The sequence below is a fragment of the Nicotiana tabacum genome, chromosome 22 (genome assembly GCF_000715075.1).
Source record: "Nicotiana tabacum cultivar K326 chromosome 22, ASM71507v2, whole genome shotgun sequence".
NCBI lineage: Eukaryota > Viridiplantae > Streptophyta > Magnoliopsida > Solanales > Solanaceae > Nicotiana > Nicotiana tabacum.
Window position 1 is genome coordinate 77504094 of NC_134101.1, and position 16762 is coordinate 77520855.

The 16762-nt window shown below is 35.8% G+C and overlaps 2 protein-coding genes across 6 annotated transcripts; one reads left to right on the forward strand and one right to left on the reverse strand.

Moving 5' to 3' along the window:
- Positions 1-5855: 5855 nt before the first annotated feature.
- LOC107763693 (copper methylamine oxidase-like) lies at positions 5856-14839 on the forward strand. Of its 5 annotated transcripts, none has more exons than XM_016582186.2 (13): positions 5856-6167; positions 7097-7206; positions 7344-7649; positions 8446-8558; positions 8651-8981; positions 9068-9283; positions 9362-9598; positions 10096-10281; positions 10390-10530; positions 11472-11740; positions 11932-12013; positions 12876-13016; positions 14595-14839. In XM_016582186.2, exons 1-12 carry the CDS (start codon positions 5996-5998, stop codon positions 13011-13013), a joined length of 2301 nt encoding a protein of 766 aa, XP_016437672.2. In that variant the 5' UTR covers positions 5856-5995; the 3' UTR covers positions 13014-13016; positions 14595-14839.
- Positions 13970-15565, reverse strand: LOC107763694 (transcription factor MYB7-like). The gene is made up of 3 exons (XM_016582189.2): positions 15295-15565; positions 15049-15178; positions 13970-14925 (listed from the first exon to the last, which is right to left on the reverse strand). The coding sequence occupies exons 1-3, from the start codon at positions 15425-15427 to the stop codon at positions 14127-14129; spliced, it is 1062 nt and encodes a 353-aa protein (XP_016437675.1). The 5' UTR covers positions 15428-15565; the 3' UTR covers positions 13970-14126.
- Between the last annotated feature and the right edge of the window lie 1197 nt (positions 15566-16762).

Genomic DNA, 16762 nt, shown 5'->3' on the forward strand with positions numbered 1-16762 from the left:
ATGCTACAAGACCTAACAAATTTCAACCAAAGTCCATTCCTGTTGTCCTTCTAGGTTATGCTTCTACACAGAAAGGCTATAAACTATATGACCTTGACTCTGGAAAAACCTTTGTCAATCGAGATGTTATCTTTAAGAAAAATATCTTTCCTTTTAAATGTCCAAAAGGGAAATTTCTTTCATCAAAACATGACTCATTAATATCCATGCATGCCGCTATTTCTGATGTTTCTTTTCCTTCTTGAACACTGGATCATGTGCCAGTCTCATCTATACTAGAATCACCTACCTCACTGCCTTCATCTCCAATCACTAACTTGCCAGCTTCACCTTCAGAACCTCACAGTCCTCTATGCACTTCCAATTTATTTCCTTCTGCAGAGTCAATTCTATCAGACACCTTACTTTCTTCTTTCTCCCATGAACCCTGCTACTCTTGCTGAGCCTGGATGTCCTGCCTTACCTGACTTACCTCAACCTAAGAAGTCAGGGAGAACTAGTAAGCCACCAATTTGGCTGACTGACTATGTTCATCCACCCCTACCATCCACTTCTTCTACATGTCATCCTATCCAACACTTTGTTTCCTATACTCACCTCTCTCCTCCTTTTAGAACATTCCTTACTTCTTTTTCTATTAATGTTGAACCATCATATTTTCATCAAGCTAGTAAGGATGACAGATGAGTTGAAGCTATGAAACTTGAAACTGACGCATTAGAACAGAATAACACTTGGTCTGTAGTTGACTTACCTGTTGGTAAAATACCCATTGGATGCAAATGGGTGTATAAAATAAAGTGCAATGCAGATGTCACTATAGAAAGATTCAAGGCCAGACTGGTTGCTAAAGGCTTTACACAACAGGAAGGATTGGATTTTCATGATATATTCTCTCATTTTGCCAAGCTGACTACTGTGAGGGCTATTATTGCCACTGCTGCTCTCAAGCACTGGCCTATATTTCAGATGGATGTTCAGAATACCTTTTTGAATGGAGATCTTGAAGAGGAAGTTTACATGACTTTGCCTCAAGGATTTAGTAGCCAGGGGGAGCATAAGATTTGTAGGCTACTAAAATCCCTATATGGGCTTAAGCAGGCATCTAGGCAGTGAAATTTGAAGTTGTCTCAAGCCTTGTCTCTGTCTGGTTTTAAGCAAAGAAAGCATGACTATTCTTAATTTACTAAAAATATGGACAACAAGTTTATTTTGATACTGGTCTATGTATATAATCTTCTTGTTACAGGAAATTAAACTTGCACGGGAATCTCTGCATCAACATTTTAAGATGAAAGAACTTGGAGAAGTTAGATATTTTTTAGGTATAGAGTTTGCCAGATCAAAGGAGGGCATCCTTATGACTCAAAGAAAATATGCATTAGAGATGATAACTGATGCAGGCCTAGCAGGTTCTAAACCTAAAGAGACACCAATAGAGCACAACTTGAAGCTGACAAGCACTGAGTTTGATACTTGCACAAACACAAGTAAGGGAGATGAGTTGCTAAAAGATAGGGGGAGTTTTCAGAGGCTCATAAGGAAGCTTTTGTATCTCACAATAACAAGGCCTGATATTCCATATGCAGTGCAATCCCTAAGTCAGTTTATGCATGTACCTAAAAAATATCACTATGAAGCAGTACTTCATGTAGTAAGGTACATCAAGAAGCAACCAGGGATGGGGTGGTTGATGTCAAGTGACAGAATGAAGAAATAGAAGCATTCTGTGATTCAGACTGGGCCTCATGTCCCATGTCGAGATAGTCTGTCACTGGATATTGTATTAAGCTTGGAAGTTCAACTATATCCTGGAAAGCCAAGAAGCAGCACACTATATCTAGAAGCTCAGCTGAAGTTGAGCACAGAAGCATGGCACACATAGTAGCTGAACTTGTGTGGTTGAAAGGTTTGTTGGAAGAGCTGAATATGAATCTAAAGCTGCCCGTGAAGTTGTTATGTGATAATAAAGTAGCATTACAAATTGTTGCAAATCCCATGTATCATGAGAGGACAAAACACATAGAAATAGACTACCACTTCATCTGAGAAAAAATTCAAGAAGGGCTGATCAAGACATTATATATTGCCAGTCAAGAACAACCATCAGATGTGCTAACTAAAGCACTTGGACATCAGCAACATGCAGCATTAATCTCCAAGTTGGGAATGAAAGATATTTTTTCATTCTCAACTTGAGGGAAGTGTTGAGATTACAGTTGTAAATGGTTATACATTTATATATTTATGTAGTACACTTTTAGAAGGTGGTTAGTTAAGAAGTTAGTTGTTACTCCCTCCGTTCCAATTTATATGAACTTGTTTGACTGGGCACAGAGTTTAAGAAAAAATAAAGACTTTTGAAATTTGTGGTCCTAAACAAGTCAAAAAGGGACCCAGAGTATTTGTGTGGTTATAAAAACTTCTCGTTAAGGGTAGAATTATAAGTTTAAGCAAAATTGTTTTCAAGTTTAGAAAAGGGTCATTCTTTTTGGAACGGACCAAAAAGAAAATAGGTTCACATAAACTGGAACGGATGGAGTAGTTTTTTCTTTCACAAAGTCAGTTGTGTTAGTTAGGATAAATAAGTGATGTACAGTTCATCTTCAGTCTAAGCCAGCTAACAGAAAAGTTGCTCCTCATCTCTCTATCGTCTCTTCTCTTCTCTCTCGCTCGAGCTCACTAATGACGGAACCTAGGGCTAGATTTCAACATATACTAAATTGAATTATCATCTGAAAAAGAGGAACATGATATCTTACTTGCATGAACAAATTGATAGTAAATGCAGATGCACTCTATGCCTTCGGCCTAAAACTGATATATTTGTACTAATTTCGCACCGAGCATGACAATGTAATGTATCCATAAGATAGCGTCCGTATTTCTTGGTTTAAACTTATGAATTCGCCTTTCTTTTTCCATAGCAAACGTGAAGTTGAATATTCTCTCGACGACTCTATACAGTTTGATAAATTTGCAACCCATGATTTTCTAGTGCAGTGCCTAAAGTGAGTGATAAGTGACTCAACTAGCTAGATCAAGATTTGAAGGACAACACCCATGGTCAAAAATAAAATTAGGATAAGTGATTATAAAAGGAACATGGTCCAAGAGGTTTCAATAATTAAACTACTGTAATTTGTACATTCTTAACCTGACCTTTAGCTTATCAATCTAGGCAATTGAGTAACTGCGTGATACACTGATCTCTCTATATGATTCTCAGCTCAATTCATTGACTACTAGGTCACACTAATTATTTTGGGACTAGTCTTAAAATGATCAATATTTAATTACCGCTAATCAAGCCTAATTTACAGTTTATTCGTAGCCGGAGTTAGGAGGTCCATTTATGACCCATTATAAATGATGTTTTAATTATATGACCATCTTCATATGATACTGATAAATAACATAAAAGATACTTGTAAGGTCATTATGATTGTAACTAATTATAGGAGATTATTTTCTCGACGGTACTGTGAATGACTAATGCTCCTATTAAAATACTTACTGAAGAAATCATTTTAAAGTTAATGGGTAATTATTTATTTATTTATTTATTTATTATTATTATTATTATTATTTTGCTTCATATGCTATAGGTGGCCACTTCGTGATGCAGGATGCAACTATATATAAGTCTCAAATGAGCAACCCCCTTGGATTTTGAGGTGATTTCTTTTAACAATTGAGAGTGGAGTACTAAGTACTCCGAAAATTGATTTAATTAAAAAACTGCAAAACTATTAAACAAGAGAATGGCAAGATTGTTAAATAATCTAAATTTGCAAAAAGAAAGGAATCTCGGGGGTCCTGGACTATTGGCAACAGGTGGTTGTTTCTATATTGGTGACCTGTCAAAATTGACGAATGTTGTAGTAGTAGTATTACACATTAAAAATGCTATAAAGTATTTGAATATGCAGAGATGGAATAAAGTGAAACAAACATGACTAAACACGTGACGACAAAAGATAGAATAGTGTACTGTAGATAATATTATGGGGGAATAATTAAGAGGGAGCACACGTGAAAATACGAGTAGATCAGCCAATAACCAACTAATCTACTATGAGGCGAATACTGTGGATGTAAAGCATCACCGCAAGCAAAGCAATTATTTTAACCGTTTAATAGGAGTAATTTTCTTTTCAAGTTTTGCCATACGAAAGACATTTTAATCATAAGAGTATGTCTAAATTACTCTTCATCATTTCTCCTTGACGCCTCACTTGATTAATCTACTAAAACATTAAGAGTAGATCTGATAATTAATAACTTCTTATTTTTCTAACACGTAAACATTTTGAAGCATATCCAGCTCGTCAAAACAACGTAACTACTATTATATATAGGATTGAAAGTAGTATATTTTTGTGATTAATACAAGTATATTTAACTATATTAATATTTCAAGTTTAAATCAATGAATGTGTGTACATTTATTATATATCCACAACAGGTGTATCATCTTCATGAAATTACTCGTTTTCAATATTATATATGTCTGTTTCATATGCGTCAAACTAACTTCGAAAGTTAAATAATTTTAATTACATCTTATAATTGTTGCTCCAAAGTTCTAAACAATGAATTTGTGCAATTTCAAAATTAATAACTTAATGTCATTCTTAATCACTAAAGTATAAGGTTCAAAGTTTACTAGATTTTTCATTTTTTTCACCAAGACAAGATAATCCGCCTTTTACAAGAAAGATAAAAATATTATAGAATTCAAATATCAAAAAAGTAAAAAGAATAAAACAGATGGCAATTAAATCCAGCGACTCTTCCCTTACTTGTCCACTGTTCATCGTGTATCCCTTTTTTTTTCTTTTTACCAAAAAGTTTTATTTCCCAAATTTAGTGTGTTAACATGCTATGTATGTATGTAATACACTTGTATTTATTATCTAATATAGTACTTTTCCAAATCTAATTTGAAATGTATACCCTTTAATTTCAATTAGTGCGAGTTAGTCCAGTTAAATTACTTAACACTTTTATACTTCTTATTTTCCGTTTTTTCTCTTCCTCATTTAGTTTGGGAAATTTATTTGTAATATTGCTAACAAGAACCAGGTTGCTTAGCTTTGGAGATAATATACAATATTTTTGGCCAATCCACCACCCAATTTATCATCCACCAAGATCTGTGGTAATGATTCCTAGTATATCATTTTTAGGTAACTGGATATAGTAAATGCGTATTAAAATCTTTTTAAGAAAATAGCCAATTTTCCATAATGAACATGATCCAATAAACTCGAAAAGAAGATAATTAAATGGCCAACAGAATACAGAAGCTGTGCCTAACATGTGAAATGTAAAATGGGGGCTTGGTCCAAAAACTTCCCAAAATATTTGATTCGAAGAGACATCTAAAAACAACCATTAGGAACATATACAATATACAAAAAGAATATCAATTGCTATTTGATATACAATCTAACTTATACAAGATTCAACAATCACAGCTACTGAAACTATCAATTTGGCCCTTCTAGTCACTAACTACTGTTATTTATCGACATATTGTTTTTGTTCTAATTTGTATAATATTTTTTCCTTCTTGATATTCAAATTATCCGAACTTTCATCCAATATTTTAAAATATATTTTTTCATAATACAAACATGTGAAAATTGCAATTTAATTTACTATAATTTTTGAACATTTAAATTTTAATTCTAAACTATTAATTTAATTTAACTTGAAATATCAATTAAATTTAAAAGTGTCACATGAATTGCGAAATATTAGAAAAATATTGGTTATTTCCAAAGTGCCATTTTCAGCTCTCTTCTATTCTATATACAATCACGGGACATACGTACAAACAACAACAGTCAACAACTATATATTGAGCAGAGTGAGTGGCGAAGGGAGGTGTGAGAGAGAGAAAGAGTGTGCGTGTGTGTGTGTACGTGTTTGCTGTATATGTCAGTAGACTGTGATCACACAATTTGGCATTTTCATTCCATTCGCAATGGCCGCAACTTTGCACAAGGTGACTCCGACTACTGCTTCGGCCTCCGCTTCTATCGCCCGTCGTGAGTCCGCCGCAGCCTCCGTCCTGGTGGACGATCAGCAGAAACAAACGCCGGCTCTGACGTCATTGCTTAACTCTCAACCTCCTTCCTCCAATCCCTCTAGCAAAGGTATATATAAATGCCTTTTGACTCTATACGTAAAATTAAGTTTCTACGCTCTATTCAAACAATGTGTGTGTGTGTGTGTTTTGGCCGGCCGTCGGACTTCGGAGTATATGTATGTGTGCAATTGCACAAGTTGTTGTCTCTTTCTGTAATTTGAGCATCTGCATGTTTGATTTTCGTGTGCTTACCGAATATAAATGACGGCTTCGATGATTTTCTTCATCTGCATTCGCAAATTATTTCTATATGCTCCTAATTTCTATACCTGTAGTCTTAATTTTGGTATACATTCGAGAAGGAAATTCTATTGAATAAGCTACAGTAGAATTGCGGTCCTTAAACATTTGTTTAGTCTCAACAATCGGGGTTTACTTTTGGACTTTGCCAGTGTAGTTGCACAATTCCTGCAATTATTTAGATCAAATAATATATTATTTCGATCACTTTGTCCTGAATTTGAATTGACAATCAATCAACTAGTTAACTAATTCCTAATTTCAAATTAGGTGAGATCAAATCATTTGTATCTTTGTATATCCATTTCGCCTATGTTACTCGGACTCTTCGAAAATGTTGTTGGGTGCGTGTCGGATCCTACAAATTTAGTGCATTTTCGGAGGATCCGACACGAGTGCGGCAGCATTTTTGGAGAGTCCGAGCAACATAGCATTTCGCTTTATACTCATGTATTTTTCTCCAGAGGATTTATACTGTAATAGTTAAACTATTCTTAGGTTGTTTGTCAACCTACCATGTCCTTCCTTGTTTAGTGAAACTTAAGTAGATGAAGTTCCTTTTGAAAAGAATAAGAAACGATTTTTTTCCTTTAAAAATTAAGAAAACATAAAAACAAAGTGTACATGAATGGAGGGAGCTTGTTATTGGAGTAGTTGGTAAGATGTTCATTGTTTGACAATTCCATGTTTATGCAGGGAAACAAATCATGCCAAGAGCTCATACATGCCATCCTTTGGACCCTTTATCTGCTGCTGAAATCTCTGTGGCTGTGGCGACCGTCAGAGCTGCCGGTGAAACACCCGAGGTTCTTAATCACTATCTTTTTGTCATCCATTTTTGCGTTGAACAATGGAACAAGTATTAGTTGAACAACAGGACATCATTTGCTCTCAATTTCCCTAATTGTTTTCATTTATTTATTTTTTTGCAAACACATTTTAGGTCAGAGATGGCATGCGCTTTATTGAGGTGGTTCTTCTGGAACCTGATAAAAGTGTCGTTGCACTGGCTGATGCCTATTTCTTCCCACCTTTCCAATCTTCGTTGATGTCCAGAAGGAAAGGAGGGCTTCCCATTCCTACTAAGCTTCCTCCAAGGCGAGCTAGACTTATTGCATATAATAAGAAAACAAATGAGACAAGCATATGGATTGTTGAGCTAGCTGAAGTACATGCTGCTGCTCGAGGTGGACATCACAAGGGAAAAGTGATTTCATCCAATGTTGTTCCAGATGTTCAGCCACCTATAGTAAGCACTTTCTCGTCTTTAGAACTTTAAGAGATTAGAAGTACATGAACAATAGATGCAATTGGGTTATCAAAGAACTGAAGTGAGAACACCAAGTAAGAGCAACCCAAAGTTCTTATTACATTTGAAACCAAATGCATTCACTCTTCACTCTAATAATTGCTCATGAAAAATGAATTTTAACTACATTTTCTGAAACATTACCGGTTTCATTTATTGGTATCCTTTAGAATGTTCACTTGGCTAGATGCACCGATTAATTAAGTTATGAACATTTTTGAAGTTGTGAATACCTCCATCCTAATGGAACATTTAGTAAATTTTCCTAGCGGTAAGTTGGTTGTTCTTTTGTTTCTATCAACTGGTCTTGTACAACTGGTGCTCTAGAGATTCTAAACACTCTATGAAACAAAAGAGTCAGAAGAATTTGTATTTTTGTTGTACTAGCATACGGTCTTGGGGCAACGAGGAGAAAGGACACAAGCCAAATTGGACATCCATTCTGATTCCAGAAGCCGATTAAGTGTTTTCCGTGCTATATATACTTTTGTTTACTTATATTGCTCTCTTCTTGATGAACTGTGTTTTCTTTCTCATCATATGGAAAGTAGAGCATATTTATACACCAAAATCAGAAGTAATTTTTGCATGTATAGTCTGTCTCAAGTCAACCCAAAAAATGTTAAAGTTTGCAACTTTTAAGTTTTTTGGCTTAAGTGAGTTGTGGTATAGGTCAGCTCTTTAGATTTCAATAATTCTCAAATTTTACATATTATCTTAACTCTACTGATTGTAGGATGCACAAGAGTATGCTGACTGTGAAGCTGTAGTTAAAAATTATCCTCCTTTTAGGGAAGCAATGAAGAGAAGGGGTATTGATGACATGGATGTTGTGATGGTGGACCCCTGGTTAGTTAAATACCCTTGATTTTTCTTTCTTCTCCCTTAAGAACCGATTTCTTATTTCATTGCATTTCGACCTGAAAATGCTTTCCGCACAGGTGCGTTGGTTATCACAGTGAGGCTGATGCTCCTAGCCGCAGGCTTGCCAAACCGCTAGTATTCTGCAGAACAGAGAGTGACTGCCCAATGGAAAATGGATATGCAAGACCGGTTGAAGGAATATATGCCCTTGTTGATGTGCAAAACATGCAGGTGATAGAGTTTGAAGACCGCAAACTTGTACCTTTACCTCCAGCTGATCCACTGAGGAATTACACTGCTGGTGAGACAAGAGGAGGGGTCGATCGAAGTGATGTAAAACCCCTCCAGATTATTCAGCCAGAGGGTCCAAGCTTTCGAGTCAATGGGAACTATGTGGAATGGCAAAAGGTAAATTCTTTTTTCCAGTCTGATATGCATTGAAGGATTATTTGCTTATACATCTAACATGTCATTCTTTCACTTTGTTTTGACAGTGGAACTTCCGAGTAGGTTTCACCCCTAGGGAGGGTTTGGTTATACACTCTGTGGCATATATTGACGGTAGTAGGGGTCGGAGACCCATAGCCCATAGATTGAGTTTTGTGGAGATGGTTGTCCCCTATGGGGATCCAAATGACCCACATTACAGAAAGAACGCTTTTGATGCAGGAGAAGATGGGCTCGGAAAGAATGCTCATTCACTTAAGAGGGTAACTGACATTTCTCCGGTTCAACTATGGATGACTTTTGAGAATGTAAGTGCTAATCTAACAAAATCACCCTTGCAGGGATGCGATTGTTTAGGATACATAAAGTACTTTGATGCCAATTTTGCAAATTTTACTGGAGGAGTAGAAACCACTGAAAATTGTGTATGTTTGCATGAAGAAGATCACGGGATGCTCTGGAAGCATCAAGATTGGAGAACTGGCCTTGCAGAAGTTAGACGGTCTAGACGACTTACAGTTTCTTTTATTTGCACTGTGGCCAATTATGAATATGGATTCTACTGGCACTTATACCAGGCAAGAATAAGAAAATCATTATCAGGAAATCCTCTGTTTGCATGTTCTAAAAAAATTAGGTAACATTGAAGTATCATCACAAGTTCACAGTTTATTTAGAACACTTGAGGGAAAAGAAAGCAAGCAGAAGCAAGATAAAGAATTTCTTGTAACTTTGGTCGTGTTTATGATTAATGTTTTCTGAGAGACAAACTCATTCCTGGGGGAGAAAAAAATCCTTATTCTTGGCCAAATGCTTGAAACAAAACCAATGTTATCATTCTGTTATAATTGAGTTGATACCAATAATAGCTCTACTACTTGCTTATGCCTTTTTTTTGTGGGCGAGGGGGGATTTGCTAAGCCAAAGACAAGTGAATATCAGAAGTTTACATCTATCCCCGAGAAAAAAATTCAGAATTTATGCTCATCTATTTTGCATAAATGTCTTTGCTGATTGTAAGTACGTTTAGCTCCACTTACCATTTTGAAATGATCTGTAAATTTTGTGGTTGCAGGATGGGAAAATTGAAGCAGAAGTCAAACTCACAGGAATTCTCAGTTTGGGAGCATTGCCCCCCGGAGAGTCTCGTAAATATGGCACCACAATAGCACCAGGATTGTATGCACCTGTTCATCAACACTTCTTTGTTGCTCGTATGAATATGGCAGTTGATTGTAAACCAGGAGAAGCACACAATCAGGTATTTAGTGGAACAAGTTACCGTGTCCATCCGGAAGTTAAAGTAATTTCATACCTTCAGTTTCCCAATTTTTAACTTTCTAATCTGAGTTGTTAGTCCTTTGTCTAGGTTGTTGAAGTTAATGTAAGAGTTGAAGAACCTGGGAAAGAAAATGTTCACAACAATGCGTTCTATGCTAAGGAAACAGTGCTTACGTCTGAATTGCAAGCAATGCGGGACTGTGATACTTTATCTGCTCGTCATTGGATTGTAAGAAGCCTTACTTGACTGTATCCTCCTTTCTTTTTACAGGACTGTTCTTCAGGTTACTTCCCTAGCACAGTATCTGCTGAGATATGTACTCAATAGTAGACTGTGGTCCTTAAACATGGCCACTGATTTTTGAGGGAGCTAAGTACAATGTGTAGAACCTCCACCTTAATGCTAGTATTCTCATATGAGAAATCCTTACAAGTGTCATTCTTAGCATTTGAACAAAAATTGATCGCCTTATTTCTCCAAAACAATGATGTTAAGAACTTTCTGTGACTTGTATGTGTTTGGCATAAGAGTACTATATGTTTCATTCTTCTGAAAATCACGAACTTTTGTTGAGTTTTGCGCTCTTTGGTTAGATGTGTTTGGTGATCTTAAGATTACAACAACAACGAAAACAACAAACCCAGTTTAGTCCCACAAGTGAGGTTTGGGGAGGGTAGAGTGTATGCAGACCTTACCCCCTACCTTGTGAAGGTAGAGAAGTTGTTCCCGATAGACCCTTCGCTCAAGGAAAGATAGAAAAAGAAGCAATAGCATCAAGCAGTAACAACAACACGATAATAGATTAACAGAAGCGAAGAAACAAGAATAGGGATAAGAATAAGAAATAGAAACAACAGGTAGTAAAAGAAAACTAAACATAAGGAAATGCAAGAGCAATACTAATACTACTGCTATGGAAAAGAAATACGCTCAACCATACCTACTAACCTTCTACCGTAAGATTGCAGATGAAAATTTCAATTGCAAATTCATTTAGATAGGATGGTTGAACTTTATTTTGTTTCAGCATGTGGTATTGTGGAGTCAATTTTTAGATTCCAATATCTGCTAGCTCAAAACATCAAGGAGAAGTGGAAGAAATTGAATACTAGCATCCCCAACCGTAGTAGCAGAGCCATCGATTTGACTGCGAACATCTGATTTTGCAGGTTAGGAACACAAGAACATCCAATAGAACAGGACAGCTAACAGGGTACAAGCTGGTACCTGGCCCTAGCTGTTTGCCATTAGCTGGTCCTGAGGCTAAGTTTTTGAGAAGAGCTGCATTTTTGAAGCACAATCTATGGGTTACACAATATGCACCCGGAGAAGATTTTCCAGGGGGAGAGTTCCCTAATCAAAATCCACGTGTTGGTGAGGGATTAGCTTCTTGGGTTAAGCAAGATCGTTCTCTGGAAGAAAGTGATGTTGTTCTCTGGTTAGTTTCTCGACAGCTGTCAATTATGTTATTACATTGGAGTTGCTGGTTTCAGATTGTTTTGCCAAACACACACACTTTAACTTTCATAAAGAGCTAGATGTGGAACTTCTAATTCCTTGGAAACCTTTATATACATGTTTGAGAAGTTACCTATTCCTTGAAATTCTGATCTACACAGATTATTACAGGTATGTTTTTGGAATCACACATGTTCCTCGGTTGGAGGACTGGCCTGTTATGCCAGTTGAACATATCGGTTTTATGCTTCAGGTATTCTGGAATATGGATGTTATGTGTTTATTTTGTATGAACTGGTGTTTTTCTCCTTATCTTTGTTATCATCTAACTTCTCGTTATCTATTGTGTTACCTTTTACTTGGTACTAAAGAGCTGATTAAGTATTGTATCAATTTTTTGTAATAACTCAACTCATTCATACATTCGCTGTGTGTATGTTAGAATAACTAGCCAAACATAACCTTAGAGTGTAGCATTGAAAGTATTGGCAGTGGAGTAGAAAGGATCGTGAATATCCACAGAGATCTTGAAAATCAAAGCAATTGGGAGCTGGTAGTAGAAATGAGAAGGTTCTTTTTCAAGTTGTTATCTTGACATTAAGTCTGGATCAGGTTAACCACAGTAAGTTTAGTGATAAAACTCTCCATCCTTTTTAATTACTGAAATCTCGTAATCTTTTTTCGAAATTGCTGGATAAACTAGAGAATTATATCTCTTCCTCAGAACCTGTTTAAGTTTATTGTCCAAGTTTAGCAATGACTTTATCCAACTCCAAAAACCCGCTGGATAATATTCATTGTGAAAACTGTTAAGTTTCCGGCTGCCTACTGGTTAAGAAGATTCATGGAAAACTTAACTCCACCTATGTAAAATTTTGCATAGCCGATCTTCAATCCGGATAAAGAAGAGGGTTGTGATATCTTGACGGCTAAAACAATAAGTTCCCTAACTAATTTGGTATTGAAACATAGTTGATTCATTGATCGATATAACATGGAAATTCGGTTGAAAAGGGTTTAGTTCTATACTCATAAGTCATAATAGAAGGTGGATGGTTCCGTTTGTCCATAACCTCTTCAGTTTAAAGAACGATTATTTCTGCTTGTTGGTGCAGCCGCATGGATTCTTTAACTGCTCTCCTGCTGTAGATGTACCTCCTCCTCGGGGATGTGACTTGGAAATCAAAGACAGTGATGGTTCAGAAAATGGTGTAGCAAAGCCCACTCCCAGTAGTTTGATGGCCAAGCTTTGAAAGGTTTGTGATTCAGAAAATAGTCCTCTCGTATTATCTGCACAGACACACAACAGGCAAACTTCCATCTTCTGTTTCTTTCGGTACTGTCCTGAATTAGTTGGTGCTACCACATGGATGTTGTTATACTTTAGATAACGTGTTTATGCAAAGCATGTCCTGTTTTCTATTGACCTTGAACATCGTTATATAGAAAAACTAATAACATTCACTCTCTTTGTATTTTTATTTGTATGGTATAAGCACTTTCACAGGTCCATCTTAAACTTGAATATTTGAAAAAGATTATCAAATACCACTATTTGCATCGGAGGTCTAAAATTCATGCAAAATATCAATTTAAAACCTTCTCTGACAATTAATCCATAGTACTACAAACAAGACTCATATCTTCAAGCTCTAGAAGTTTTGGGTTCAATTCTTGCTAATAGTAAGAAGGTTATACATGTATTTGTAACTGATTGTACATTGCAGGTAATTTCCATCGTAGTTGTTCATAATTATTCATTAATTGATTGACTGATTACTCACACTTCAACTTGATTCCCTGTGTGGTGATACTACTCCTACCCCCTCCCCTCATCCCTCTGAAAAAAGGAAAGAAAACTTGGAGTCTTGGACGTACGAATTTAAATGCACAACAAAACTTTTTTCATATGTATTGTTAATACACTTCATATAATTCAAAAGAGGGGTTGAATTATGGGTGTTTTAACTTCGTTATATGCGAACTATCTGAACTTGAAATATATTTCAAGAGCCAAGTAGCTCGTCTTTTGTGTCATCTAGTCTTAGATTTAGTCTAATGACACCTTAGTTAAAAAGAAGGATAGTTAAGGACAGTATCTCCTGTTTGACAGCATGGAGTACATTTTACCAGATAAACATACTAACCACAAAAGAATGTAACAAAAAGCCATTATTCTTCTAAACTCTTGAGATAATACGATAGTAAAGAATTGAAATTTGACCAGAACTTTTCAAAGAAATAGAAAAGAAAGGGAGAAGAGAAGATACTCACCTCAAAGTTCTCTTGAGTACAGTTTTGTATAATTGTACGTATATAAGAAGAAGTAGATTCGAAAAATAAAAAGAGAAGATCGAATTTACATCTTAGATATGGTGGAAGACAAGATTTTCCCCACATGTATCTTCTGATAAGGAACTCAATGGATTATTACTGAAATCTTCTTCATTCTTGATCCCACCATAAGGATACTGAAACAGAGAATCTATTTTGTTCTCAGAACCCCATGACAGGTCTTGAGGATTTCCCACCATTTCATTCATCTGAATTTCAGCAGCATTATGATGGTTATTCATATTTGAACTATTGCTTGAGCTCTCTTTGGCTTCACTTGTATATAATAAACTCATTATTGAACTTGAGCTGTCGGAAAATTCAGTTTCTGTCATGTGTCCATGTTCAAAATTTGTTAAACTTGGCATTGAGCAAAAGCCAAAATTTGGATTCCCCTCAATTTGGTTCTGATGATCATAAGGTCTCAGATTTTGTTGGCATTGACCTAACAGTTCTGAATTGTACTCACTTGGATCATCATTTGCTTGGAATTCATACAGAAACAGAGGATCAAACACTTGTTTGCTCACAAGTTGGTTTCTTGAAGCATCTGTTAATTGTCTATTTGCTTCACAGTCGACACTTGTTTCACTAAGGTGAAAAGGTTGCTCCATTTTAGCTGAAATTGACATATTTGGGAGCTGTGGTATCAGCAACATTGAGGCCTTATCTGTACAGTCTGTCTCATTTCTTACTTGATTTTCACTTAGTGGCTTGTGGGTGTTTGGATCAATCCCTTGCTTTATTAGCTTCTTCTTTAAATATGAATTCCAGAAATTCTTTATCTCATTATCTGTTCTCCCTGGTAATTGTGCTGCAATCTGTGCCCATCTGGAATTTACAAAAAAAAAAAAAAAAAAAAAAAAATTGAATCGAATACACAAAAGGGGTAAAAAAAGAAACAGCAAAACACTCATGCTCTAGTTCTTTTTGAGTTTAAATAACATGAAATACCTGTTTCCAAGAAGTTCATGGAGATTAAGGATGATATCCTCTTCTTCCTGTGAGAACATTCCTCTTTTAAGATCAGGCCTCAAGTAATTTATCCATCTCAATCTGCAACTCTTTCCGCATCTTTGCAGACCTGCAAGAATTTCTCCACACGAGTAAAGTTTCTTTTTCACTTCCATTCTATGCCAAGAAAAGGAAAAGGAAAAGGAAATTCAACAGTTTAAAGGAATGAAATGGAAAATATAATACCAGCCAGCTTAGGGACTGAACTCCAGCAGCCAACGCCAAATTTGGTGATATAATTGCACAATTTTTCATCTTCTTCTGGTGACCACAATCCTTTCCTTAGCTTCTCCTTAACAAAAACAGAATGGCGTCCCATTGACTATGCAGCCTAAGGTTTTCCACAAGTTTTACCAGTAACCACTTGTCACCTTATAGCTGAGACTATTGTTCAGAATGTATGGAGATGGGATTAATAATCTTCATAACCAATGTTTGAGAACTAAATATCAAGGCTAATATATAATCTCAAGAAGTACACAGAGATATCATATTTAGAATTTGATGTCCAAGAGCTAGAGAGAAGGAAGAAGCTAGGTGAGGCAATTAAGTGGTTTTTACGCAAATTTTTTGATTGGATCTTAAGATATCTCTGGGCTCTATATAATTATTCTAACTTTCAAAGGAAAAGGAGGAAGAAGAATTGCTAAAGCATAAGATAAATGAGAATTACTCCTTAAACTTGTAGCTAAGAGTAGTAATTTGTCTTTATAATCATTCTTTGGCTATTCTATATATCGGGTATATATTATTACTCACCAGCACAAATATTGAGTAACTTTATCCCTCGAGACTTAATTAGGACAGTATTATACATTTATGATGAGTTTTGTGAGTGTTAGTCGTTTAGGATCAGTTTCCTTCACAAACAGGAGTATTGGACAGGTTTCGCTATTTGATACGAGGATATATAGGGGACCTTTCATCAACAGTTTATTTTCATCGCACCTTTCTTGCAACCTCAAATTCAGCACTGTGGTCATGTGAGATTGGACCACTTCTTTTTTTGTTTGATAGTCATTTCTTCTAAAGATTCAGAGTTATTCTTTAATGTCAAAAGAATTAAAAAAGTTTGAATAAAAAGAAAGAGCTTTAACTATTTTCTGCATGAGGTTTCCACCTTCCAGGACCTTTTTTTAGACAGTAAAAGAACAAGTTTTTCAATCCCGAAAGAAGACGTAAGATGATAGAAGACGAAATTTAGTGCATTTGGACGACTTGTCATTTATATTTGTACATATATTTGTGGGTGAGGTTAAAAAAGAACAACTTGAAGATCGACCGACACAAAGATTTCAAAGAAGTCTTGGGTCCATGCACATAATTTTCTTTTTAATCATTAGGTACGAAAATTTACTTCCTCACTAATTCAGATTCATGCTGCCTTGTTAGGATCTATTAAAGAAGTAGTATTTTCACCATAAATTTTTTCATTCTTAAGATTCAAATTCGAAACCTTTAATTACGGATGAAAGGATCACATCCATATCACCACACTCCTTGAAATTAACGGAAAGGAATTGCTTTCTGGCTGAGGGGAATGAAGGAACTGAAAAATACGTATATGAAATTTAGTTGGAAATATTCGAAGTGTTTTGCTTGCATGCAACTTCATCAAAATAAAAGAGACTTTTATTTTGAAGATTCATCATTA